Below are 24,976 nucleotides of genomic sequence, written 5' to 3' on the forward strand. Positions count from 1 at the left end.
AGGTGCGAAGGCAGCCTAGGGCCTTGGACAGACCCACGGTCATGAGGAAGCAGCCAAGGGGACGGACAGGGGTAGCAGCAGTGGTCCCAGGGCCCAAGCAGGAGGAGCCTCAGGGAGAAGGGAGGCGTGGCCGAGAACTGCCCGTGGGAGCCAGAACAGCAACGCCCCCTCGTGGTCATGTCAGGAACTGCTTCACCCGTTTGCCAAAGCGGCCCACTGGGGTGCTACAAGGTAACCCAACCAAACCCTAGCCACCCTGTATAGGGCTTCCCCAGCTGTAGAGCTTTACGGGAGCAGAGTTTGGGGTGGTGTTTGAAAATACCAAACACCAGCGGTTAGCTAAAAGAGCTCTAAGGAGCTCTGGTACCAGTGGTTAATGAATCGGGTTGCTAACCTCAAGGTTAGCAGTTCGAAACTACCAGCTGTTCTGTGGGAGAAAAGGAGGCTTTCTGCTCCCATAAAGATTTAACACCACCACCAATGCTTAACCCACTGTGCCACCAGGGTGTTCTTCATTGACCGGAAGTGGAGACCAGTCATCAGGGGCTCTAGGATTCTGCTCCCCCGAGTGAGTCAGGATACACTAGACGCCCTCACTAGCCGTAACTCCCCTGTCCTGCAGCAGGTCCAATGAAAGCCAGGCCTTCCGGAGGGGGGTGCCAAGAGATCAGGGGCTGCAGCTTGGGGGTTTCAAGATCCGAGCCAGAAGAGAAGAGCTTATTAACAGTCACGTTTCCCCCTTCTGGACTGGGATCTGAGCCGAGGTCTCAGGGCTCCTGCACTGCTCACACATGCTGCTTTTGGTGCTTTAGCACCTCGGTGGGCGTGAACAGGAAGGCCTTTCCGCAGGTTTCGCAGTGGTAGGGTCTCTGCAGAGCTGACGTTTTCTTGAGGGGCTCAGCAGCTTCCTCAGCACCTGAGGGGGTGGGAAGAGGGTGAGAGCTGCCCAGTGTGGCTCAGGAAGCCTTCCTTGATTACTGTACTCACGCATGAGCACATGTCTGCCAGCTAGTCTGTGCTCAGGGGCCTACAGAGATAGACAAGCCCTCCCCACAGCCAACCTGGAACTGTGGCAGATGCTGTGACCCAGTGTGCCCTGCTCTGCCCAGCCAGCAACGCAGAGACTGAGAGACAGAGACCAATGAAAGGAAGTGACACCACGTGGAGGTCCTGGCCAGGGGGGGCCCCAGCCAGCAGCAGGAGCGGAGTGTCCTCACCTGGGGGGCTGCCCTGCGGGGCATCTGGGCAAGTGTTCTCGTGAGCAATGCGTTCCAGGGGCGTGAAGGGCATGTGCAGGCCACAGTGGGGGCAGGTCCAGAAGGTGCGGAGACAGTCACTGTATAAGTCGGTGTCACTCTGCAACAGGGCGAGGGTTAGAACCAGATCACCTGCTCCTACCCACTGCCCACCCCCAGACTGAGCAGCCAGGGTGGGCTCCATACTCACCGTGAGGCAGTTGTAGGTGAGGAAATCAGTGACTGTGTAGCCCCCCTTGGTGGGGTGGGGAGACAGGGTCGAACTGCCAAAGAGGTTGGGGAGACTAGGGGCAGATGTGATGGTCTGGGGTCCCACATAGAGGTTCTGGACTTCCAGCCCTGTGAGCCGCCGGAGGCTGTAGGGAACCTAAGGGAACAGATGAGATAGAGGCACCATCAGAGCACCTAGATCTAGCCATACCTGACGTGCTCCCCGCAAGCTGTCAGTTCTAGGAACCAGTTACAACACTGTTTCAGACATCCATGACCAAAGTGTCTAATGCCCTCTTCCTCATGACAACTGTTTTTCCCAGACCCCTCCCCTGGTCCTCATGGGACCACATCCTGTCTGTCCTATAGTCTGGCCTCCTTGCCCTTCCAGCCCAGCCTCATTCCCCAGTCCTGTGCTGGCTGGGGACCTGCCCCTGTCCTCAAGGCCACCCACTTTTCTAGGTGTCATCTGGGCGTGCCCTTCCTCCCCATCCACCCAGAGGCAGGAGATTCAGGAGCAGCTCTCTCCTCCCCATGAGAGGTGAGGGTTTGGAGTCAAGTCTGCTTTGTCCAGGTCCTCCCCTCCCTCTCCCATCCCGTGGCCCTTAACTGTGAAATAGGGGGCAGTAAATTGCGCATGTGCAGAAAGGGCTTCATAAACATCTGTGGGGTATATGGTGTACAGCTGGCTCTACCTTTGTGTGCCCTGGCAGGAGTGCTGAGCCCCCAAATGTGTGCTGCCCTCTGAAGAGGGTGAAGTCAGCCTTCCGAGTCTCAACCCATGGTGGGTGGCCCCTTTGGCCACAGTGGCATGTACCTTGGACGCTGTGAACTGCAGCAGGTCCCTGCTCAGAGCTGCCACCACTTTGCGGTCGACTGTAGGGGCCTCCTCGTCGTCGTCCTCCAGCCGTGGCCGGGTGCAGCGGGCCAGCTGCTGGTCCAGAGCCTGTTCCCAGTGGGCTCGGAGCCGCAGAGCAGCTGCCAGGAGCCGGACAGCATTCTCGGTGTCTGCCAGCTGAAGCTCCAGCCAGCCGTCGGCCACAAGGCGGGAGCAGTCGCCATTGGTGTCCAGGGAGCGGCTGAACAGCAGGAGGGACTGGGGAGGGGAAGGACATCAACAGGCCATTCTCCCAAGGTGCCGGGTGGGTGCAAACCACCAATCTCTGCTTCACAGCCAAGTACTTCACATTTACACATATATATGTATATATATGCACACATACATACACATATATGTTAAGTGCTGTTGAGTTGATTCCGACCCATAGCGACCCTGTATAGGGTTTCCAATGAGAAGCTGTTGAGTTTGAACTGCTGAACTTGCAATTCAAATAGCTTTGCAGTCTGGCACATAAACCCACAGCATCACACCAGGACTCCATACACTTACATATAAACAAGCATTTATGAACACACATTTACATCCAAACAGCAAATACATTTTCATATGCGCATGCATACACATGTACACACACATGTATATGCACATACATGCATGTATAGATGAACATATACTCACAAATGTATATGCATGCACATATGAAAATGTATTTGCTGTATGGATGTAAATTATGTGTGCGTGCATAAATGCTTATTTATATGTAAGTGTATGGAGTCCTGGTGTACTGTGGGCTAATGCGTCAGACTGCAAAGTTGGCATACAACAATATGAAATATATGTGTATGTAAATTTACTACTGTTTAAATTACATGTAAATGCATCTATATGTATGTAAATGCATGGATTGTTTTGAGTGGCTCCTCTGGTGAGCCTGAACCACCAACCTTGTTGTTCGAACCATCTTTGCAGTCCAGCACTTTATACCAGGACTCCAAATGTATATGTGTAAATGCGTGTATGTATATATATGTTGGTTCCGACCCATAACGACCCTGTATAGGGTTTCTGAGGAGCAGCTTGTGAGCTTCAACTGCCAACCTTTCGGATCAAACAGGCTTTGCAGTCCGGTGCACTAACCCACAGCGCCACACCAGGACTCTAATATATATACATAAATATGCATACAGGGGGTCCTGGTGTGGCGCTGTGGGTTAAGGCGCCAGACTGCGAGGCCGTCTGAACTGCAAAGTTAGCGGTTTAAGCTCACCAGTGGCTCCTCGGAAACCCTATACAGGGTCACTATGGGTCGGAACCAACTCAACAGCACTTAACAATATGCATAAAAGTACATGTATAGATAGCTGCATACAGGCACACATACTTGAGGCTTCAGAATGCTGGCGATAAAGCCCCTTGTATCATACACAAAGATCCATGATTGCATAGTGGATGACAAGCTGGGCTGCTAACAACACGATCAGAAGTTCAACTCTACCAATCGTTCCAATTTACAGCCTCGGAAACCCTATATACAGGGTCCCTAGAGTCAGACCCGACTCGACAGCACACAAACCCCACCGCCGCCTGTGTCATACTCCTTCTCTCAGAGATCTCCGAGACTGAGACACACCGTAGTTCACGGAAGGCGGCCCCTCTCAGCTATCACACTGAGGAGGTGGGGTAATGGGGGTTTGGGTGGGCACTCACCTGGAGGGCAGGGACACGGACACAGTTCACCAGGTAGGGTTTGTTGGTCTCCAGCAGGGAGACAAAGGTGAGAAGCTGGTGTTTGCTGCTCATCTTGTCCTTGTCTTCTGGAAGGTTGAAGAGGAGGGCTTAAGTTCACCTCTTTCAGCCACACCCTACTCCCACCTGTCCCCCTGAGACATCCAGGTGAAGAATTGCTCATGTGCATCATGATTAACTGATTTGTTCTAAAGACTCTGCCGTAGTGAATATGAATGTGGTGCCATATGGTAGTCAGGAACCATCCGTAACTTTGTAGGAATGATCATAGCACTGAAGTAATGATCATAGCACTGAAGTAATGATCATAGCACTGAAGTAATGTCAAAATGGTCCTGGTAATTACTAAATACAGTGGCTCTGCAGCCTAAGCACTGAACTGCAAACCAATAGGTCAGTGGTTCAAGCCCACCAGCTGCTCCATGGGAGAGAGATGAGGCTTCCTGCTCCTGCCCAGAGTTATAGCCTTGGAAACCCTGTACAGGGGTGCTATGAGTTAGAACCAACTCGATGGCAAGTTACAACAGCAACAAATGGCATCATGTTTGGGATCTGCTATAAAAAAACAGTCCCAGCAAAGGAAGGATGAGACCCAGGAATCAGAGCTGGAAATGGGCGGTAGGTCCAACTGCCTCCAATAAGGTACGGCCTCTGTTACCATGAGACCAGAAGAAGGAATGGTGCCTGGCTACCATTATGGGATGCTTTGATCAAGAACCCAAGAACTGGATCTTGATCAGTAGGAGGAAAATTGTGCAACAGAATTTCTAATTCACATGAAAACCAGACTTACTGGCTCCACTGAGACTGGAGGAACCCCTAAATCTAACACCCAGAAATAATCTTTAAATCTTGACCCAAAACAATCCCATGAAGCCAATGTTAAATAGTAGTTTCACTCAGTGTCTGCCTTGAGCGTGTGCTCTTGTAAAGAAGTATCTATAGGAGTTCAAACTGACAAAACTTCATCTAAAGCCAAGATGAGAATTCTAAGGGGCAGAGAGCTTACTTCAGCGGTAAAGGAATAAGATGGGTAGAAATAGTGTGAGTGTGCCGTATGCTACTGAAGTGTTCATGTAGAAATCATGAAGGGGTGTGTGTTTGGTTGTGTGTATTGCCTCCAAAAATAAATTTTAAAATGTTTCAGTGAAAAGAAAAATGAGAAATGGGCAGATAAAACAAGGATGACAACACGCTGATGGCTCAACGCACTCTGGCTGTAGGATGCTGAGAAACCTGGGCAAGACAACTAGTCCACCAATCCAATGGTCACTGCAACACAATCCCCAGCTGCCAAAAGGTATAAACAGCCCAAACGACCACGCACAGACTCACGGATAAACACACATGGAATGTTATACATCCCTAAAGAGAATGAAGTCTGGGAACACGCTACAACATGGGTGCATCATGAAAACGTGATGCTGAGTGATGTCTGGCACAAAAGGCCACACAGTGTCTGATTCCATTTACATGAACCGTCTGGAAGTAGCAAACCACAGAGATAGAACGCAGACCAAAGGTTACCAGGGGCTACAGGGTGGGAGGGTGGAGAGTTCTTGCTTACTGGGTGTTACACGGAAATGGAGGGTGACTGCATCAGATCACAGAAGTGAGGGAAACGCCATCACTGCCTAACTGCCCAGCCAGGGTGATCACGTCAGCTTAAACCAGCATAGGCAGCACCTCTGCTCTGCAGGTGCTCATTCTTAACATGCAGTCAGATGGCAGCTCGTTTATGGTGTTCATACACGTGAATTGTCAGAGAGCAGGAGAGTCAACGGGTGAGGAATAGCTGTACTTGGAAATCCTCTAGCACCCAGACACCAAGGAGCTGGTACCGTAGGGTGCCATTCTGTAAAGCCCCAAACAGGCAAAGCTCCATTCTGCTCAGGCTATGTGCCCTGGGGAACAGCAGTGACGTGGGGAGTTGATGAAATTTGGAGACCTGCCAGGATGATCCCTTGTGAAAGTTGATTGAGCTGAGTCCTCATCCAGGGGACAAGCTCCCGGGACAGTCACAGTCACCCAAAACCGCATCATCTCAACCACCTGGATTGCAAATGCCACCTGAGGCTTTATCACTAGTGCCAAGGTGAGGTGTGTGCGTGTGTGGGTGCGTGTGTCAAAAACGCCCTCTTGATGGGACAACTGGCTGGAAGGCTCCACCCCAGCACATAGGCCTATGCCCCTGAGCACGGCTACACGCTGACTCTCTGGAATCTTGTAGAGCCAGTGGCCTGACTCGGGCTGCTAGAACATTGCTATGTTGCCTCAAGAGCCCCTTCTGGACACAGCGGAAGTTCACAGAGCTCCAGGCCCGGCCTTCACAACCCTGGGAAGGCCCAGTGGGGCAGGTCAGTTTGCATCCCCTGTAGGGATGGACTGGCCCAAGGCACCCTGCCTGTAGTTTCCAGGTGGCAACCTCAACAAAGTCAGAGCTGGGAGTGCCTACCACCCAGATTCCCGTACCTCGGCTCCTGTCACCAGCCCTGCTCTCGGGATCCTGCGGGTGCAGCACCTCAGGGCTGCTGGCGAAGACACTGGTGGGGTGCAGCACGGTGCCTTGCTTGGTCTGCGTGTGGAAAATCTGTAGAGGCAAGGCAAGGTGCATGCTGTGTAGCGAGGCCCGCAACCTACTTCCTGTGTTGGTGACACCTCCAGGAAGCCCTCCCTGACTCTGCCTGGTTCCAGGGGCTCCTCTGCCTTCAGGCTCACCCACTCCAAGCCTTTTCCATCTGAGGACTGTCCTGGAGTGCAAGTCCAGGACTGTGTTGGTCACTACCGTGTCTCCAGCACAAGTGGGGTGCAGAGCAGGAACCTAGCCCATGTGCTGAATAACAAAACAAAGGTGAGGGGGGCAGGAAGGAGGGCCCACCTGGTCTGAGTCCTTGCGGCCACTGTTGAAAGGGTCAGGAATGGCCAGCTGTGGGTAGACGCCACGGCCCAGCACCAGCTTCAGCAGGACCATTTGGTCTCGGGTCAGATCCTCAGCTGAGCTGGCGGCTGCCTGCAGCTGCTCCAGGTTGTGCCGGAGCTTGAACTTCACATCCTGGGGAAACAGAGGACAGTGGGGGTCCTGAGGGTCTGTTCCCATCTAAGGAGTTCTTCTGGGGACTAGGGCCTGTCCCCTCAGACCCCGGGGCAGGGCTGTGTCCCCTCAGACCCCGGGGCAGAGCTGTGTCCCCTCAGACCCCGGGACAGGGCTGTGTCCCTGGTCTGGTAAACTCCATCCCTGAGCCCAGCACCTGGATGTCCACGCCGCCGTCGCTGGCAGCCCTGCTGGCTGAAGCCCCGTCCTCCTCGCTGGAGCCGCCCTCCTGCTCCTCCTGCAGTCGCAGCACCTTGCGCCGGCGCCCCCCACCCTCTTCATGCTGGCGCTTCAGCTGGTACAGCGCTTGGCGCTCCCGGCGCTGCCGCAGTCGGCTGTAGCTGTCACCAGGCCTCCGGGTCTGGGCCCCTGCCAGCAGCCCGTGGTCCTCCAACAGGTCCTGGGGGCGGTGAGGCGGAGTGAGGGATGGCAGGCTGGGGCGAGGAGGGAGGCTTGCAAGCAACCGCTCCTTCCTGTTTCCTCAGATGTAAAATAGGGAGCCCTCCCCAAGTCCTGGTGTGGTGCTGTAGGATAAGCACTGGACTGCTAACTGCAAGGTCAGATGTTCAAACCCACCAGTCGCTTGGACATCCTACACAAGGATCTCTGTGAGTCAAAAACAAATGACGGCACACAACAGCCCCAGTACCCGAGGAGCCCTGGTAGAGCTGTGGGTTCAGGTGGGACTGCTAACCAGGCTTCTTCCAAGGACTCCTAGGCACATCACACTCAGACCCACTGGTGTCGAATGGATTTTTGACTCCTAGCAGCCCCCTTGAACAGGGTAACTGCCCTCCAGGGTTTCCAACATCATCTAAACGAAGGTAAACTGCCACATCTTTCTCCCACAGAGCAACTGGTAGGTCCAACCCGCCGCTGACCCTGCACCTAGCAGGAACACTTAGCCACGGTGTCACCAGGCAGCCCTCAAAGGCAGTTGTGGGACAGCAGATCCAACGCTCTCCCCTGTGCTGAGGTGGGCAGCGATGAGCTAACTTTGCCTCCTCGGGGAAGCTCTCCTGGAGTCTTACGCCTTGGCTCTGTCCAGTCCACCCCCAATCCCTGGCTGTCATGGGAGATAGCCGAGGGGCCAGGGCAGGTGGGGGACTCTGGTCTTGTCACTGTCAGAGGAGCGGGGGGGGAGGGGAGGTGGCGATCTTTCTGGAGTGCACACCTCTCAAGCACACTTCTGCACCCACCATGCCCATGAACCTGACCTTGAACTGGCGCCTGAGGTTGGCCATCTCATAGAGCCGATGTTCCTCGATGCCCCGGCGGCGGCACCACTTGCGTGAGTTTCGGCTCCGTTCAGATTTCACCTGAATGAGAATGAATAAACATGGTGTCAGACCACGGCCCGTAGTCTGGACTCCCAGCCTCTAGGCCTGCAGGCAGGACAGTGAGCATCACCTGATGTGAGGATGCCAGGCAGCTTGAGGAACGGTGGGACCTCCCTCAGCGATCTCCTGCTCTCTTCCTGCTCCCTGCGCTCAGCCCCAACACCCCTCCTCCAGGAAGCCCTTCTGAATGCCCAGGTGGAGTCAGGTGCCTTCCCAGGGCTCTCCCAGCCCCACCCACCTGGGTCTGTCTCCCCCTAGACTGGGAGTCCTGTGAGGGCAGGGCCAGACTCAGTGAGGGGCCAGGAAGCAGTCAGCCTGTGACGGGTGGGCTAGCTCCAGGTGACACTGGTTTTAACCAGGACTCAAACTATAGGCTCCTCACAACCCCGAGCCCAAGGACACGAATGGCAGACAGTCACACATGGATGTGCGCTGTCTCTGGGGGTCCCTGTGGAAGTGGGGGGGTACCTCAGGTGGAGGAGCCATGGCCTGGGGGAGGCCCGGAGCCCAAGTATAATGACAGACAGTGGCCAGCCCCACCTGCACCCAGGTGTTGAAGACATTGAAGAGTGTGAAAGGGTCGCCTTGATCACTCTCCAGGGGCCGCCGGGCCGCTGCGTATTCAGGGTTGCTCTGGGCGCTGCGAGTGAAGGGTGACTGGACGCTGAGGGCAGCGGCCATGGTGAGCACGGGCTCGGCCAGGCGGAACATGGAGCCCAGGATCAGCATCTTCCCTGTGGGGTGAGGGATGAGCTATAACTCCCAGTCCCAGAGGTCCCACAGTCGCCACCTCCCTCCATTCTGCCCACCAAGGAAGCCAGATGACCAGGCTCAAACATGGATGCTGTGCTTCCTGGTCATGTGACCCGGAGAAGGGCCTCAGTTTCCCTGTCTGTAATCAGAGTTGGGGCTGTTTTAACCACAGGCTTCTGCACTATCGAAGAGTCCTGGTGTGGGGCTGTGGGTTAATGAGCTGGACTGCAAAGTCATTTGAACCGCATGGTCAGTGGTTCAAGCTCATTTGGAAACCCTGTACAAGGCCGCTTTGTTCTACTGCGCTATAGGATAAGCACTGGACTGCTAATGGCAAGGCTGGTGGTTCAAACCCATCACTCACTCTTAGGAAACCCTGTACAGGGTTGGAAATGACTGTTGGTACTAACAGCAACAAATAACACTGTACGGAAGAGTCCCTAGGTGATGCATGGATTAAGTGAGTGCTTCAACTCCTAATTGAAAGGTGAGCAGTTTGAACCCACCCAGAAGCGACTCAGAAGACAGGTCTGGCAATCTGCTTCTGAAAGGTCACAGCCTTGAACACCCGCTGGAGAGGTTCTATTCTGTAGGGGGAGGAGGGGCACCATGAGTCAGAATCCCCTTGGCAGCAGTGAGCATCCTCCCTTGTGCCCCTCCTGGTCCTTCCTGGCACTCATCTGACCTGCCCAGATGAGTCTCTCTCTTCCAGCCAGGGCATGTCCTTCGCGGGAGCGGGGATGGTATGCTCTGGCACGGGGTGGGTGCTCCACTGGGTGCCTGGTTCAGGGCAGACCTTTTGCTGCCACCTTTGCTTTAGTTCAGGAGGAAAGGATGAGTAAATGAGAAGGAAATGAAAATGGGAGGGGAGAGGAAGAAAGGAGGGGGCGGAGAGGTGTCCCTCATGTCACTCATGAAGACACCCCCACCTGTGGCTGGAGGGGGTGGCCCCACCCCCACAACATAGGCAGCTTCTTCCCTCTCCCATTGGTCACAGTAGAGCCCTGCTCTACCCAATGGCAGGCCACTTGCCACAATGACTGGCAGCTGAGGTGGTGGCGGGGGTGGTGGTGGGGTGGTGGTGGTGTAGTTGATGAGTTAAGGAACTGGGTGACGGGCACCACTGCCTAGCTGGGCCCTCTCATGGCCTGTTCACTGCATCCTCTGCGGTCATTTCAGTGCCATCCCTGTTGTGTTGTGTGTGTGTGTGTGTGTGTGGGGGGGTGAGTTCACACTTCCTAGGGATGACAGTGGGGAAGGGTGAAAAGATGGAGGAGAGAAGGGCAGCGGGAATCAAGGCACGCCCTGCTCCAGTGGCCCCTCCACACAGGGCTGGCCGCTGGCATGCTGCACCCTGGCCCGCCTGCCCTGTGGACATTGGCTGTGCAGCTTGGGTCTGATCCCCCCCACCACCACCCCCGACCCTCAGGCTCCCGCAGCTGACCAGGCAGCCACTGATCTCACGTGAAGAGTGAAGGTCAGTCTGCCCACCAGGCCTTGGGTCCTGTCCCAATGCTTCCAGCACTGTCCCTCTACCACTGTGTGCCCTCCCTACTGTCAGGCCACCAGCAGCATCCACTTGTCCCCGCAGGGTGGCTATGAGGATTCAAAGTATGTCCCTTAGTGTCTCCCCATGAAGCGCTGGGACCCACACCCACAGCAGACACTTCCAGCCCCATGACCCCAGGAGAGAGGCAGCCTTTCTGTGACCGTCCCCTTCCTCATTCAGAAAGCGAGTCACATATGCCTACCCTGACTCACAGTGACCCTATGGGACAAAGTGGAGTGCCCCACAGCGTTTCCAAGGCTGTCAATCTTTATGGAAGCAGACTGACCAACCTTTCTCATTCTGAGCGGTAGATGGATTTGAACTGCCAACCATGTGGTACCAGTTGAATGCTTAGCCCCCTACACTACCAGGTATCTTTCCAGAGTGCTGGGATGATAGGGCAGAAGGTTCTACTGAGCAAAGTGCTTTGGAAAAACTGCTCAGGGGGGTTGTGCCCTTTGGGGAGTGTCCTGGGAGTTGTGAAGTGTTGGTGGAGAGACTGAAGGCTTGACTTGGGAGAACTTGGCTGGAACAGCCTGGATCAGTGAGCCTCCGGACAGGCTAGGGTGACTTAGGTGGGTTTTGCCATTACCACGGCCATGAACACACACTGGGGAGAGCTGGGTTGGCTGTGCAGGGGGGTGGGGAGGATGGGCTAGGCTGTAAAAATCCCAGGACCCCAGAGTCTGGGGCTAACCCACCTGCTTGTTTCTCCCAGCAGACGCCCCATAAATAAGCTAGATGCCGCGGAATTCAAATAGTGGAGGCTGTCTTAATGTGACTTATTCAAAATAGGCCTGGCTTTCCTGGGTTTTGTTTTAAGTTTTCCATCTTTGACAGGTGCTGACCACTCTCTGTTAAGAATCCTACCTCATACGTTCCTAGTGAGTTTTCCTCTCTGACAGGTTTCTGGTTTACCCAGGTTCCGGCATTCACATGGCTGATTGTAGTAGTAAGGTGCTTGGGTGATGTACGCAGTTTGCGCTCGGCTGCTAACCCTCCTGACTCATAATGACCCCACAGGACAGGCAGAACTGCACCTTAGGGTTTCTGAGGTTATAAATCTTTACACGAACAGAAAGCATTGTTTCCCAAGGAGGGACTGATGAGTTTGAACTGCTGACCTTTTGGTCAGCAGCCCAATGCCTAACTCACTGTGTCACCAGGGCCCCTTGCTAACCTTAAAAGGGGGTGGGGCTGCTCTGTGGATGAAAAGGACTGGAAAGCTGCTCTGTAAAGATGACTGCCAGGGAAACCCGACAGAGCAGTTCTATTCTGTTCCACGTGGGATCGTCATGAGTGGGCGGGGGGCGGGCGCACTCCAGGACAGCTCACCACAACAAAACGGCAAAGCCCAGGCAGCGCAGAGGTTACAAGTTGGGCTGTTAATCTCAAGGTCAGCAGCTTGAAACTACCAGCTGTTCTGTGGGTGAAAGATGAGGCTTTCTGCTCCAGTGAAGATTTACACCCTCGGAAACCCTGTACAGGGTCGCTATGGGTCGGAACCCACTCCACGGCACACAGCCACCACCACTAGCGTTCTTCTTCATTTACTCTCAAGAGGGAATTCCAAATCAGAAATCTCCAGCCACATCTAACTTCTAAATGTGGTGTCTGCAGTCCTAACCCTACACCTGTGAACATGACCTGGTGTGGAAACAGGGTCTGTGCAGATGTCATCAGTTAACACGACATCATACTGCAGAAGGGTGGGGTCGAATTCAATCCCAGGGGTGTCCCTATAAAAGGACAGAACAGACACAGAGGAACACAGCCATGTGACGTCAGAAGCAGGCACACTTTGGGCCAGTGAAGGCCAAGAACTGCCGGGAGCCACTAGGAGCTGGGGGGAGGCACGATTCTCCCGCAGAGCCCCCCGGGAGGAATCGACAGGGATGACAGCCTGACTGCACTTAACTCCAGAGCGGAAACAATGTAATTGTGGTGCTGTAAGTCGCCTACTTTGTGGTCCTGTGCTATGGCACCTCTAGAAAACTAATGTGATCCTCAAAATTTATGTCTCTTGTTTCTGTTATGTTTTTAATGTGTCCTGGAGTGGCACTGTTGGAGACAATGGACGGCTAACCACAAGGCTGGTAGTTCAGACCCACCATCCACTCCTTAGAAACCCTATACAGGGGCACTGAGAGTCAGAATGGACTCAACAGCTCTCAACAACAGCTAGAAGTTTTAAATTACACAGAGGCTCGAGTTCTCTGTCTACATATCTACTGGCCAGCACGGCTCTAACTATGGGCCTGGTTCCCACCCTCACCTCCTGCATTTCTCTGCACAAGTGGTACCCTCTCAAAGCCCCTATCATAAACTACAAACTGCCCAATCCTTCCTGTCCCCTTTCTTTGCATTCTTCTTATTCTGACCTACTATAAAATTGGCTGTCTGAATCTATTCCGATTCACAGAGACTCTAGAAGACAGAGTAGAACTTCTCCAGAGGGTTTTCATGGTGGTAATCTTTAGTGGATTCGAACTGCCAACTCTGCAGTTATCAGTGGAGTGTGCCACCACTTCCTGACTTGCTAGTTACTGTGCTTACTCGTATTATTGAGAAGTCCCTGGGTGGTGCAAATGATTCATGTGCCCAGCTGCTACCTGAAAGACTGGAAGTTCAAGCCCACCAGAGGGGCCTTGGAAGAAAGTCCTGGCAATCTGCTTTCAAAAACTGTCACTGAAAAGCCTACGGAGCACAGCTGTACTCTGACACACATCATGCCGCCATGAGCTGGAATTTTAGTTTTTGGTCCCTCCTAGAACTTGAGCTCCCGGAGGGTGGGGACTGCTGTCTCTTTTACTCAGTTGCTGCTGTATCCTGGCAGAGAGGCACTCATGGTATGTGTAAATGAATGAGCAGGACCCAGGGAAGGAAGAGTGAGAGGTGCCCTGCACCCATCCCCAGGGCCCACATCATGCCCGAGGGCTCCTCACCAATCACCACGTCCACAGGCAGCTGGGCCAGCAGGGAGCCGATGGGGGTGAGGGCCTCTGTGCTGTCCAGGGCCCCCTGGTCTCGGAGGTAGAGAATAGCTGTTTCCAGGCTGGCTGTGGGTGGGGGCTCAATGAAGGGGAAAGTGCGGGGATCCCCCACATTCATGCTCTTCATCTGAAATGACAATGGAAACAGGATACAAATGAAACTGGGGGTATGGGAACTGTACCTCAGGAATCACAAACTTGTGATACTTAACATCAATTGTCAAGGCTGGAAGTGTTGTTGTGTGGAGTAAAAACAAACAAACCCACAGCCAGCAAGTCATTGCCAACTCAACGCCCTATTCACCAGGGTTCTGACATTATCAATCATTATGGGAGCAGACAATTTCATCTTTATTCTGAAGAACAGCTGGTGAATTTGAATCACCAACCTTGAAGTTAGCAGTTCAATACCTAACCCATAGCACCACCAGGGGTCCTTGGAGGAGCCACTGTCTGTCTGCCTGTTCAGCACTACTGCCCACCCCACCCCCCTCTGGCCAGGTAGGAGTAAGCACATGATCTAGGCTGGACCAATCATGGTTCTTCAGCCCCTGGTCAAAGCAACTCATTACAGAATGAACATATAACCTGATGGGGCCAATCGGAGTCTTTCCTGGGACTTTTCAATCTGGAGCTGGAAGAGAGGAGTTTTGGCAGCCTCTCTGGTTGTACTCCTTCTGCGATGGAAACCCCAAGCTATGGGTGGTTACTTTTTCTATTGCCTGTAATTAGCCCATCCATAAGGGACAGAGATGTCCCTGAGTGAACTGTCCCTAAGCTGAGGCTTCCCACCAACCCCTCCAAAAAACTCACTGCCATGGAGTCGATTCTCCTAGCGATGCTACAGGATGTGGATACATGAATAAAATCCCCTTTTCTATTTAACATAGTTTGGATTGGGTGGTTTTTTTCTTTCACTTGCAACCAGAAGCACCCCATTCATTCAGGGGCCCAAAGGGACCGTGGGCGTGGGGAGAACACAGTGGTATCAGGAAAACAATCCAGGGCTGGGCCTGACAAGAGCATACAATAGCCACATGGTGGGTGGCTGGATGCAGTGAAGACTGGCCTGGTAGCGCCCAGGACTGTGAAGGAGAGAAATCTCACAGGGCCTGGGGGCTCTGCCAGTGTCTCCCACTGTTACAAGCTGAGTTGGATCTCCCAAAATGTGTGCTTTAATTCCTCACCCCTAAACCTGTGGATATGACCCCATTTGGGAACAGGATTCTCTTTGTTATATTTGTTGTTGTTAAGTTCCATTGAGCCAGTTCTAACTCAGTGACCCTGTATAGGGTTTCGGAGGAGTGACTGGTGAGTTGGAACCATCAGCCGGTTCAAACTGACCTCCAGGGCTCCCTTTGTTATACATGAAGCCACATGTCAGCGTAGTGTGCCTTAAGAGAATAACTTTTGAGATACAATAAAATCAAGGTATTTGAAAAAAAAATATATATATACAGTTTATTTGCATAAAAATATGGTAAGCACTAGACTGGGGTTGTTTTATCTTATTTTGTTTTCATTATTACTCATTACTAAGGAATCTTGGTTGTATAGTGGATTATGAGTTAGGCTGCTAACCAGAATGTCAGCAGTTCAAACCTGTGGGAGAAAGATGAGGTTTTCTGCTTACATATTTATAGCCATGAAAACCCTATACAGGGTCACTATGAGTCAAAATTAACTCAGCGGCACGTAACCACCACCACCACCAAGAGTCCTGGTATGGTGCTGTAGGATAAGTACTAGACAGCTAACCACAAGGTCAGTGGTTCAAACCCACCAACCACTCCTCAGAGACCCTATATAGGGTCACTAGGAGTTGGAACTGACATGATGACACTTAACATTATTTATGACTAAAGACCCTTGGTGGCACAGTGGGTTAAATGTTGGACTGTTAACCACAAAGTCGACGGTTCAAACCCACCAACCACTCCACAGAAGACAGCTGAGGTTTTCTGCTCCTGTAAACATTTACAGTCTCAGGAACCCTATGGTGCGGTTCTACTCTGTCTTACAGGTCACTATGAGTCAGAATCAACTTGATAGCAGTGGGTTTGGCTTTCTTTATTTTGTCAGCCAACCTGAGAACTAGAATCCTGTGTGTCTGCCATTCTGGCCCGGCTTTTCTCCGCAGTCTAATGTAAACTACACTAACTGAGATACTAGGGGTTAAGGACATCCAGTATATTGAGAAACCCTGGTTGGGTTCACCTGTTCACTTCTTGTTGGGTTTGCTGAACACATTCTGATTATGTTGCAGGGTTCTTCCCTAACCTTGTGAATCTGGGGTGCAACCCTCCAACCACATGGAGTCGGACTCTTGGAAGGGATGAAATCCCGGGCCTGGAAGACACTGTCTAAATACCTCCCACTGCTTCCCTGACAACCAGAGCTCAGGACACAGCACTGTTTTCCCCTACCCGTTCCTCACCTGTAGCACCAATGCGTCCAGGGCTACCCTCCGGATTTCTGGGATGGGATACGGGGCGAAGGCATCATAGTCTGATTCGGCATAGAGGCGGAAGCAGACGCCGGGGCCTGTTCGGCCAGCGCGGCCCTTCCGTTGCTCAGCACTGGCCTGGCTAATCCAGAACTCCTGCAGCCGCTGCAGTTTGGCCTGCGGGTCGTAGCTCATCTCCTTCACCTTCCCTGGGGGACAGAGGGTAGGAGAAGCCATTAAGGAAGGGAGCCGGGGTGCAGCAGTCATGGAGGACCCTCCTTGTGTCTGGCATCCTATCTCTTCATTCACATACAGCCTCCTTCATTCATGCCTTTATTCTACAACAACCATAGAGAGCTATTCCTAAGGGCCGGGGACACGGGCAAGTCCCTGTCCTCAGGAAGCTTCAATTCTCACATGTCAATCAGTCTTTTCATTTCCTAATCCATGGGGCTAGACAATTGTCTCTATTCATGAACTGAGTGAAGGTTTACAGAGCTGATCATCAGTTTCACATTCAACATCGTATACTTTGTTTCATTACAATGACTGCAATCCCCTCCAGGTACCATCAGTTAAAAGTATTTTACCTCTATTCACTTTAACTCTTGCACTCTTCCCTATGTGTTCTGCTACCTTCATCTTTCCTCTGCCAACTTCCCTCTTACTGTGTATTGCCTTCCCTGTCCCCAAGTTAACATGTATCTACCCTCTGTTTTTATTATTGTTGTTAGGTGTCATCAAGTTGGCACCACTCATAGCGACCCTATGCACAAGAGAACGAAGAAACACCGTCAGGTCCCACACCAACCTCACAATCATTGCTAAGCCTGAGTCCACTGATGCCACCACTGTGCTAATCCATCTTCAAGGCAGTCTTCCTCTTTTTCTTCAACCCCCCACTTTACTAAACAAGATATCCTTCTCCAGGGACTGGTCCCTCATGATTGTATGTCTGAAGTATGAGAGATGAAGTCTGGCCATCCTGGTTTCCCAGGAGCACCCTGGCTGTACTTCTTCCAACACAGATCTGTTTGTTCTTTAGGTAGTCCGTGGTACTTTTAATATTCTCCTCCAACTTCATAACTAAATTGTGCTGATTCTTCTGTGGTCTTCTTAATCACTGTCCAACTTTCACTTGACATGAGATTATTGAAAATACCCTGGTTTGGATCAAGCACACCTTAGTCCTCAAATTAACATCTTTGCTCTTCGATACTTTTGAGAGGTCTTGTGCAGCTGATATGTCTAATGCAATATATCATTTGATTTCTTGACTGCTGCTTCCATGAGTGTTGATGGCTGATCAAAGCAAAATGAAGTCTTCGACAACGTCAGTCTTTTCTCTATTTATATAGATGTTGTTTATTGGTCCAGTGGTGAGGATTTTTGTCATTTTTACATTGGGGTACAACCCATATCGAAGGCTATGGTCTTTGATCTTCATTAGTAAGTCCTCTTCACTTTCATCTGCATATCACAGGTTGTTAGTAAGACTTCCTCCAATCCTGATGCCACGTTTTTCTTCATATAATACAGCTTCTCAGATTATTTGCTCAGCACACAGAATAAGTATGGTGAAACAATACAACCCTGTTGCACACCTTTCCTAATTTTAAACCATTCAGTGTTCCCTTGTTCTGTTTCAACAACTGCCTCGTGGTCTATGTACAGGTTCCTCACGAGCACAAGTAAGTGTTCCGGAATGCTCATACTTTGCAATGTTGTCCATAGCTTGTCATGATCCACACAATCAAAAGCCTTTGCGTAGTCAATAAAGCACAGGTAAACGTCTTTCTGGTATTCTCTGCTTTCAGCCAAGATCCATCTGATGTCAGCATGATATCCCTCATTTCATGTCCTCTTTTGAATCCAGCTTGAATCTCTAGAAGTTCTCTGTGAATGTATGGTTGCAGTCATTTTTGTATTGTCTTTAGCAAGATTTTACCTGCATGTGATATTAATGATATTATCAGATGACTTCTGCATTCCACTGGGTCACCTCACTTTGGAATGGGCACAAATATGGATCTCTTCCAGTTATTTGGCCACATAGTTGTCTTCCAAATTTCTTGGCATAGATAAGTGAGTGCCTTCAGTGCTACATCAGTTTGTTGAAAGATTTCAATTTGTATCCCATCTATTCCTGGAGCCTTGTTCTTTGCCAGTTTTCAATGCACCTTGGACTTCTCCCTTCAGGATTATTGGCTCTTGATCATATGCTACCTCTTGAAATGGTTGAACACTGAACATTTCTTTTTGGTAAGTGACTCTGTGTATTCCGTCCATGTTCTTTTGATGGTTTCTGTATCATTCAATATTTTGCCCATAGAATCCTTCAACAAATGCTGTTCGTCTTCTTCCCTTTTGGTTTTCTAACTCCAGGACTTTGTACATTTCGTTGTAATATTTGACTTTGTCTTCTAGAACCGACCGACCTATGAAACTTTCTGATCAGCTCTTTTGCCTTAACATTTCTACCCTCTAGCCAGTGAAGAATTTTCTCTTCCTTCCCACCACTGAATTTTTTCTTTTATAATGAAAACTTTCTCTTAACTCTTTACAACAGTGGTCTCATACCGTATTTATCCTTTTGTGACTAATTTCACAAAATCAGTCTGGAGGTCTTTCATTCCATGCCTCTGCTTATTCACAGGCTCAGTCATCCGACAAGTATTTATGACACACCTACTATGTGCCAGGAAGTCCCTGGTTGGTACAAACAGTTCACACACTCGGCTGCTAACCGAGAGGTTGGAGATTCAAGTCTATCCGGAGGTACCTCAGAAGGAAAGCTTGGTGATCTACAGAAAACCCTGGGAAGCATAGTTACAGTTCTACTCGGACACACATGGGTTTCCATAATTGGGAGACAACTTAACGGCAACCACTTTAGCATTTACTGAATGCTGCCTCTGCCAGGCACGCTTCTCAGCACCCAAGCCTCCCAGCCTGCTGAACCCCCACGAGCTAAGGCAGGACTGTATTATTCTGTCTCTCTCTCTCTCTCTCTTTTTTTTTTGACTCTTGCATTCCTCCCAGTGTCTTCTTGGGCCTTCTTCATTTTTCGCTGACCTCTCTTATTACATATTGCCTTCCTCTCGACCCAAATTAATATGTATCTGCTGCAGAATAAGCACTGGACTGCTAACCACAAGGTCAGCGGATCAAACTCACCAGCTGTTCTTTTGGTCGCTATGAGTTGGAACCGACTCAACTGCATTTAACAACAACCCTCTAGTTAGTGATTGCCGTCCCTCCCCTCCCACTCCTGATAGCCAACAATGTTTGTTAGTGTGAAAACTTTTTCGTCACTTTTTCTCAGTCCTTTTGTGACTGACTCATTTCACTCAGCATCATGTCCTCCTCCAGGTTCATCCCCGCTGTGAGGTGTGTCACAGGTTCAGTATCATCCTTTAATATGACGTGGTATTTCAGCAGGTGGCTGTACCACAGTTTATTTATCCATTCTTCCAATGATGGACATTTAGGCTGTTCCATTCTTTTCTCTACTGCGAATAGTACGGCGATGAACATGGGTGTGCGTAAGTCTGTTTATGTTGCGGCTCTTATTTCTCTAGGATTTAATATCTCCGTTTTGCATATAAGCAAACTGATGTACAGACAGTGTCAGCACGTGACCCCCATGCACAGCCAGTAATACTGAGGATCTCCTGACCAGTGCACTTTCTAGTCTACATTCTGTTTGGGCAGTCAGACAATAGATGATATAAACCAGCCTCCACGAGAAGGGAGGACAGCAGGAAAAGAGGAGTCATTTAGACAACAGGTAAAGACAGACAACAAGGACTTCTCTGGCAGGGAGACACTGACTTTAAGCGGCACCGACAGAAGGTCAGGGTTAGCCGTGAGTCAGACTTGACAGCACTGAGTTTGGTTTGGTTTTAGTGTAAAATAAGGCAGGGGCGCAAGCTGTGCGGCTATCCTGAGAAACACGGCTCTCAGCAGCGAAAACAGTAACAGTCCTGAGGTAGACACGAGCTTAGACCTTTTGAGAAATAATTAAATGCTACAGGATCAGCATTGGACTACTAACCACAAGTTTTGTAGTTCAAACCCACCAACTGCTCCTAGAAAACCCTATACAGGGCCACTATGAGTCAGAACTGACTTCACACGACATAAAACAACAACAAATGTCCTTCAGCCCCATAGGCTGCCTACTTCCTGCTTTGGTCTAAAATGTTTCCAGCCCCTACACTCCTTCTGGTGCATGGGATTCTGGGTGGGGATCAGGGAGCCCTTACCAGAGTCTACGACAAAGCGGATCCCATCAATAGTGACTGAAGTCTCTGCGATGTTGGTGGACAGGATGCACTTCCGGACTCCAGGCGGCGCCATGTCGAACACCTGTGAGAGAATGGGGGCTTTGCTGATCTGTGCCCAGGGGCCCCCTGGCCACCTCACATGCATGTGTCTGCAGCAGCCTCAGCATCTTCTCCTGAGCCAGTCCCTCCTACCTCCAGGGTGGTCCACCACCATCTACTCCTCACCTGGGCCACACACATGGGACCCTCCCTGCCTCCATCCCATAGTCACATCTGAACATTGTGACCATCTCTTAAATTGATTCCCTCCTTCCCATTCCAACAGCCTCCCGCCTGGTCCCCAGTCTGTCTCACTCTCCTTCCTTCAACACAAACCTGACACTGCTCAGAACCCCTCCATGGCTTCCCAGTAACAGGAAGACAAAGCCCTGCTCCTTGCACGAGGTCCTCAAGGTCCTGGGTGGTCCAGTCCCCTCTCTCCTGGCAGCCCGTTCTGGGGACATCTGAACTACATGTACTGCATGTACTACCCCAGTTGCCCCGTCATCCTCTCATCCCAGGATTTTTGCACAAGCCCCTCTCTTAGCCCAGACCAGTAAGTAAGCATGCTGAGGTCAGCAAACTACAGTCCAGGGGCCAATCCTGCCTGTTTTGTAAATAAAGTTTTATTGGAACACAACCATGCTCATCTGCAGTCAGTGGCTGCTTTGGTACTCCAACAGTAGAAGTGAAGAGTTACAACAGAGAACCTGTTGTTGTCACTGCTCTGTGCTACAGGACGGAGGAGGGCTGTCTCCTAAGCTTGCCCAGGCTGTCATCTTTACAGAAGCACACTACCCCATCCTTCTCCTACGGAGCAGCTGGGCGTTCAAATTGCCAAGGTTTCCGTTAGCAAGCTAGTTCTTAACCATGGGGCCACCAGGGGTCCTTAAAAGAGAGAGACCCTCTGCAAGGCTGAGAATGTTTACTCTGGCCCTTTATATAAAGTCTGTCTGCCTCGACGGGGGTTCAAAGCCTGGCTCTGCTATTACATAGCTGTGTGAGTTCACACAAATATCTGTACTTCCTTGAGCCTTGCTTTCTTTCCCACTTGTCAAATGGGACAATATACCATAAAAATTAAAAAAAAAAAAAAAAAATCTAGAAAACAGTAGAGTCTTCCAGACAGGCTGCCATGAGGACATAAGGACACCAGGTGAGCAGACAGCAGAACCCTGGCCAGCACCCTGACCCTGCCTAGTGTGTCTCCCTGTCCCCACCCCTTGCCAAGGCTCTGGTTTTCTCCGATCCCAGTTCTGAAAATCCCCTCGTCCCCTGGGTCCCAATCCCCTAGGTCAGAGGTTGTTTCTTCCACCAACAAACCACTGAGTGGGACCTGAACGGATCCTACCCAAGGTGGCCCTGAGTGATTCTCGCTCCGGAAATCCACGTCCTTACCTAGTACCTTCCCGCTAAACCAACTATACCGAATCACTTAGGAGAGTCTGCAGACAAGATGGCTTGTGACTTCCCAGTCTAGGTCATCAGAGACATCTGATGGAGAGCCAGGACCCATGCTGGGAGGAGACTCAAGCAGCCCAAAGAGACCCACGTGAAGGGAACTGAGGCCTCCCAGCCAACAGCCAGCGCTGGCATGCCAGCCATCTTAAGGGGGGACCCTCCTGCCTCAGTCCAGCCTCAGACAACTGTGGCCCCAGCTGACATCTAACTGCAACCCCAGGAGATACTCTGAGCCCGAAGCACACTGCAGAGTCACTCCCAGGATCCCTGAGCCACAGCAATTCTGCAAGATTACAGAACTATACTGTTGCTCTAAGCACAGTAACAAATAACTAACGCAGAGGCCCACAGGTCTTTCTTCATCCACTTGCCAGCTTCCTGTTGCAGCCACAAAGAGCCTTGGGGGAGAAGTGGGTTAAGTATTGGGATGCTAACCATAAGGTCAATGGTTCAAATCTACCAGCTGCTCGAAGGGAAAAAGGTTACGGTCATCTGCTCCCGAAAGACTGCTGCTGTTGCTAAGTGTTGCCAAGTTGTTTCCAACTCATAGCGACCCAGCATAGGGTTCCCAAGGTGTAGCTGGTGGGTTTGAATCACTAACGCTGTGGTTAGCAGTTGTTGCTGTTGTGAAATGCCACTGAATCAGTTCCGACTCTTAGCAACCCTGTATAGGGTTTCTGAGGAGCAGCTGGTGGATTTGAACCACCGACTTTGTGGTTAGCAGCCCAGTGCTTATCCTACAGTGCCACCCCAGGAGTCCCAATAGCAGGACAGCCTGGGCAATCCAATGGGGCAGTTCTAACTGTGTCCTCTAGGGTCACTATGAGTTGAAATTGACTCAGGAGTGGCGGTGGGTTTGTTTGAATTGGTTCTAGCCAAGAAGTCCTTCCCCCATAGCCAATGCACGTCCACCCACTCCTACACCTTTGCTCTAGAAGCTCTGGGCGCACAGGATTAGGCACCCAGATGCTAGGTGATCCAAACCCACACAGCAGCTCTGAAGGAGAAAGACCCGGTGATCTGCTCCCATCAGGAAGATGCAATGTTGAAAAATACCGAAGAAGCTGCAAAACATGACAGCCTATAAAACGCTAAAGGGCAGTTCTACTCTGTCACACAGGGTCACCGTGAACCTAATCAACTCAACGGCACCCAGAGTCACAACAATAAGATGTTCCAAATGCTCCCTTCAACACACACCCTAAAATGCCCTTCTCCCTCTCCCCTAATCTCAATCCTCAAGTCCTTCAAAGCCTTCTTCCTCATCAGGGAGTCCTCCTTCCTGATCCAAATGAGGAGAGAGATTCCATCTGCACAGCCCCCCTCCCTCCCTGGCCTACAGGGTGACTCCACCCACAGGGCACCTTGTCCTGGTCGGCCACAGAGAGGGTGCTGTGTAGCGGCAGCACCACCCAGCGCTGTGTGTGGGTAGCGTAGGTCTGCGCGGCCTCCAGCACGGTGCTGATCTCCGCCATGCCGCTCAGGAAGACAAGGAGGTCGCCCCGTTCCTCAGGCGGGTACTTGTGGTCGATGGTCTCCAGTACCCTCAGGAAAGGCTGCGGGTCCAGTTTCTCTGACTTAGCGGTTGTCGGTTCCACTTCCGGTGGTGGCTGGTACACAACCTGTGAGGAGACAGTCCCCGGCCAGCAGGGGCAAGTTCTGTCACCTCCAGCTCAGTGCATGGGGTGCTTCCAGCAGATGGCCCAGTGATGGGAAGATGGCAGGCTGACGGGAAAGGCACACATCCCTCAGGCAACACATGTTGTTGTTGTTAAGTGCCATCACTCAGTTCTCACTCATAGCGACTCTGTCTAGGGTTTTAAGGAGTGCTTGATGGGTTTGAACTGTAGACCCTGCGGTTAGGAGACCATGCTTATCCCAGAGCACCATACCAGGACCCCAAAGAAAGCCTTATTCTTATCCTGTGGAGCAGCTGGTGGGTTTGAACTACTGACTTTAGGTTTAGGAGTCCAGCTGTTATCCTGCAATGCCACCAGGACAACACATGGACCACTCAAACAGGATCACTGAAGGAGGAAGGACCAAAAGTGCTATGGACTGGACTGCTGTTTTATAAGTTGTCTAGTTGGTTCCGACTTCTAGCAACCTTCTACAGGGTTTCCAAGGAGTAGCTGGTGGGTTTCAACCACTGATCTTGCGACTAGCAGTGACGACGGGTTTATCCAACAGTGCCACACCAAAACTCCATTGTTGTTACTGTTAAGTGCCATCACGTTGGTTCCGATTCATAAAGACCCTGTATAGAGTTTCTGAGGAGCAGCTGGTGAGTTTGAACCACCAACCTTGTGGTTCAAACCGACCTTGCAGTCCACTGCTTATCCTATAGCACCATATCAGAAGTCCACAGTTATTGTAAATCCTGAGGTTATAAACCCATTTGGGATTTGTTATGTTCATGTGGTAGTATTAGTGCAGGGTGTATCTTGGGTCAATCTCTTACAAAATATCAAAGTAACAACTTAAGCAAGCAGAGCTTTGTGGAAGATAGATGCCAAGGCCTGTGGAGACCTCCATGGAACCAGGAAACAGAAGCTAAAGACACTAGGATTGTCCCCCTCAGAGCCTGGTGCTATGAATTTGGACTTCTAGTTCCTAAAATGTGGATCATGAACTGAGCTGCTAATAGCAAGGTCACCAGTTTGAATCTACCAGTCGCTCCGCAGGAGAGAGACGAGACTTTCTGCTTCCATAAAGGTTTACGGTCTTGGAAACCCTGTACAGGGTCACTATGAGTTGGAACCAACTCCACAGCACACACCACCACCACCACCAAAATTTAAGAAAATAAATTTATGCTTGTTGAAGTCATCCACTTATAGCATTTTAGTTATGGCGGCACAAAGGTAACTGGATAGGGACAAAATAGGACTTCTAGGTGCTAGTTTTCTTTGATTTTTTCAAATAATATTTTTTTAACCACCAAGATTTAAAACCACCACTC

The 24,976-nt window shown here is 51.0% G+C and overlaps 1 protein-coding gene across 1 annotated transcript in view; it reads right to left on the reverse strand.

The window, feature by feature from the left end:
* Nucleotides 1-785: 785 nt before the first annotated feature.
* The window catches only part of DHX34 (DEAH (Asp-Glu-Ala-His) box polypeptide 34), a 36,875-nt gene continuing 12,684 nt past the window's right edge, over nucleotides 786-24,976 (reverse strand). The window contains exons 3-16 of the mRNA XM_006868238.1: nucleotides 23,379-23,636; nucleotides 20,494-20,596; nucleotides 16,217-16,434; nucleotides 13,732-13,906; nucleotides 9,025-9,218; nucleotides 8,362-8,463; nucleotides 7,302-7,544; nucleotides 6,932-7,105; nucleotides 6,526-6,643; nucleotides 4,015-4,121; nucleotides 2,284-2,562; nucleotides 1,447-1,623; nucleotides 1,218-1,356; nucleotides 786-916 (exon numbers count right to left, since the gene is read on the reverse strand). Of these exons, the coding sequence (XP_006868300.1) occupies nucleotides 786-916; nucleotides 1,218-1,356; nucleotides 1,447-1,623; nucleotides 2,284-2,562; nucleotides 4,015-4,121; nucleotides 6,526-6,643; nucleotides 6,932-7,105; nucleotides 7,302-7,544; nucleotides 8,362-8,463; nucleotides 9,025-9,218; nucleotides 13,732-13,906; nucleotides 16,217-16,434; nucleotides 20,494-20,596; nucleotides 23,379-23,636 (2,418 nt within the window). The remainder of the gene's footprint in view (nucleotides 917-1,217; nucleotides 1,357-1,446; nucleotides 1,624-2,283; nucleotides 2,563-4,014; nucleotides 4,122-6,525; nucleotides 6,644-6,931; nucleotides 7,106-7,301; nucleotides 7,545-8,361; nucleotides 8,464-9,024; nucleotides 9,219-13,731; nucleotides 13,907-16,216; nucleotides 16,435-20,493; nucleotides 20,597-23,378; nucleotides 23,637-24,976) is intronic.

This window comes from Chrysochloris asiatica, unplaced genomic scaffold (genome assembly GCF_000296735.1).
Source record: "Chrysochloris asiatica unplaced genomic scaffold, ChrAsi1.0 scaffold00116, whole genome shotgun sequence".
Taxonomy (NCBI): Eukaryota; Metazoa; Chordata; class Mammalia; order Afrosoricida; family Chrysochloridae; genus Chrysochloris; species Chrysochloris asiatica.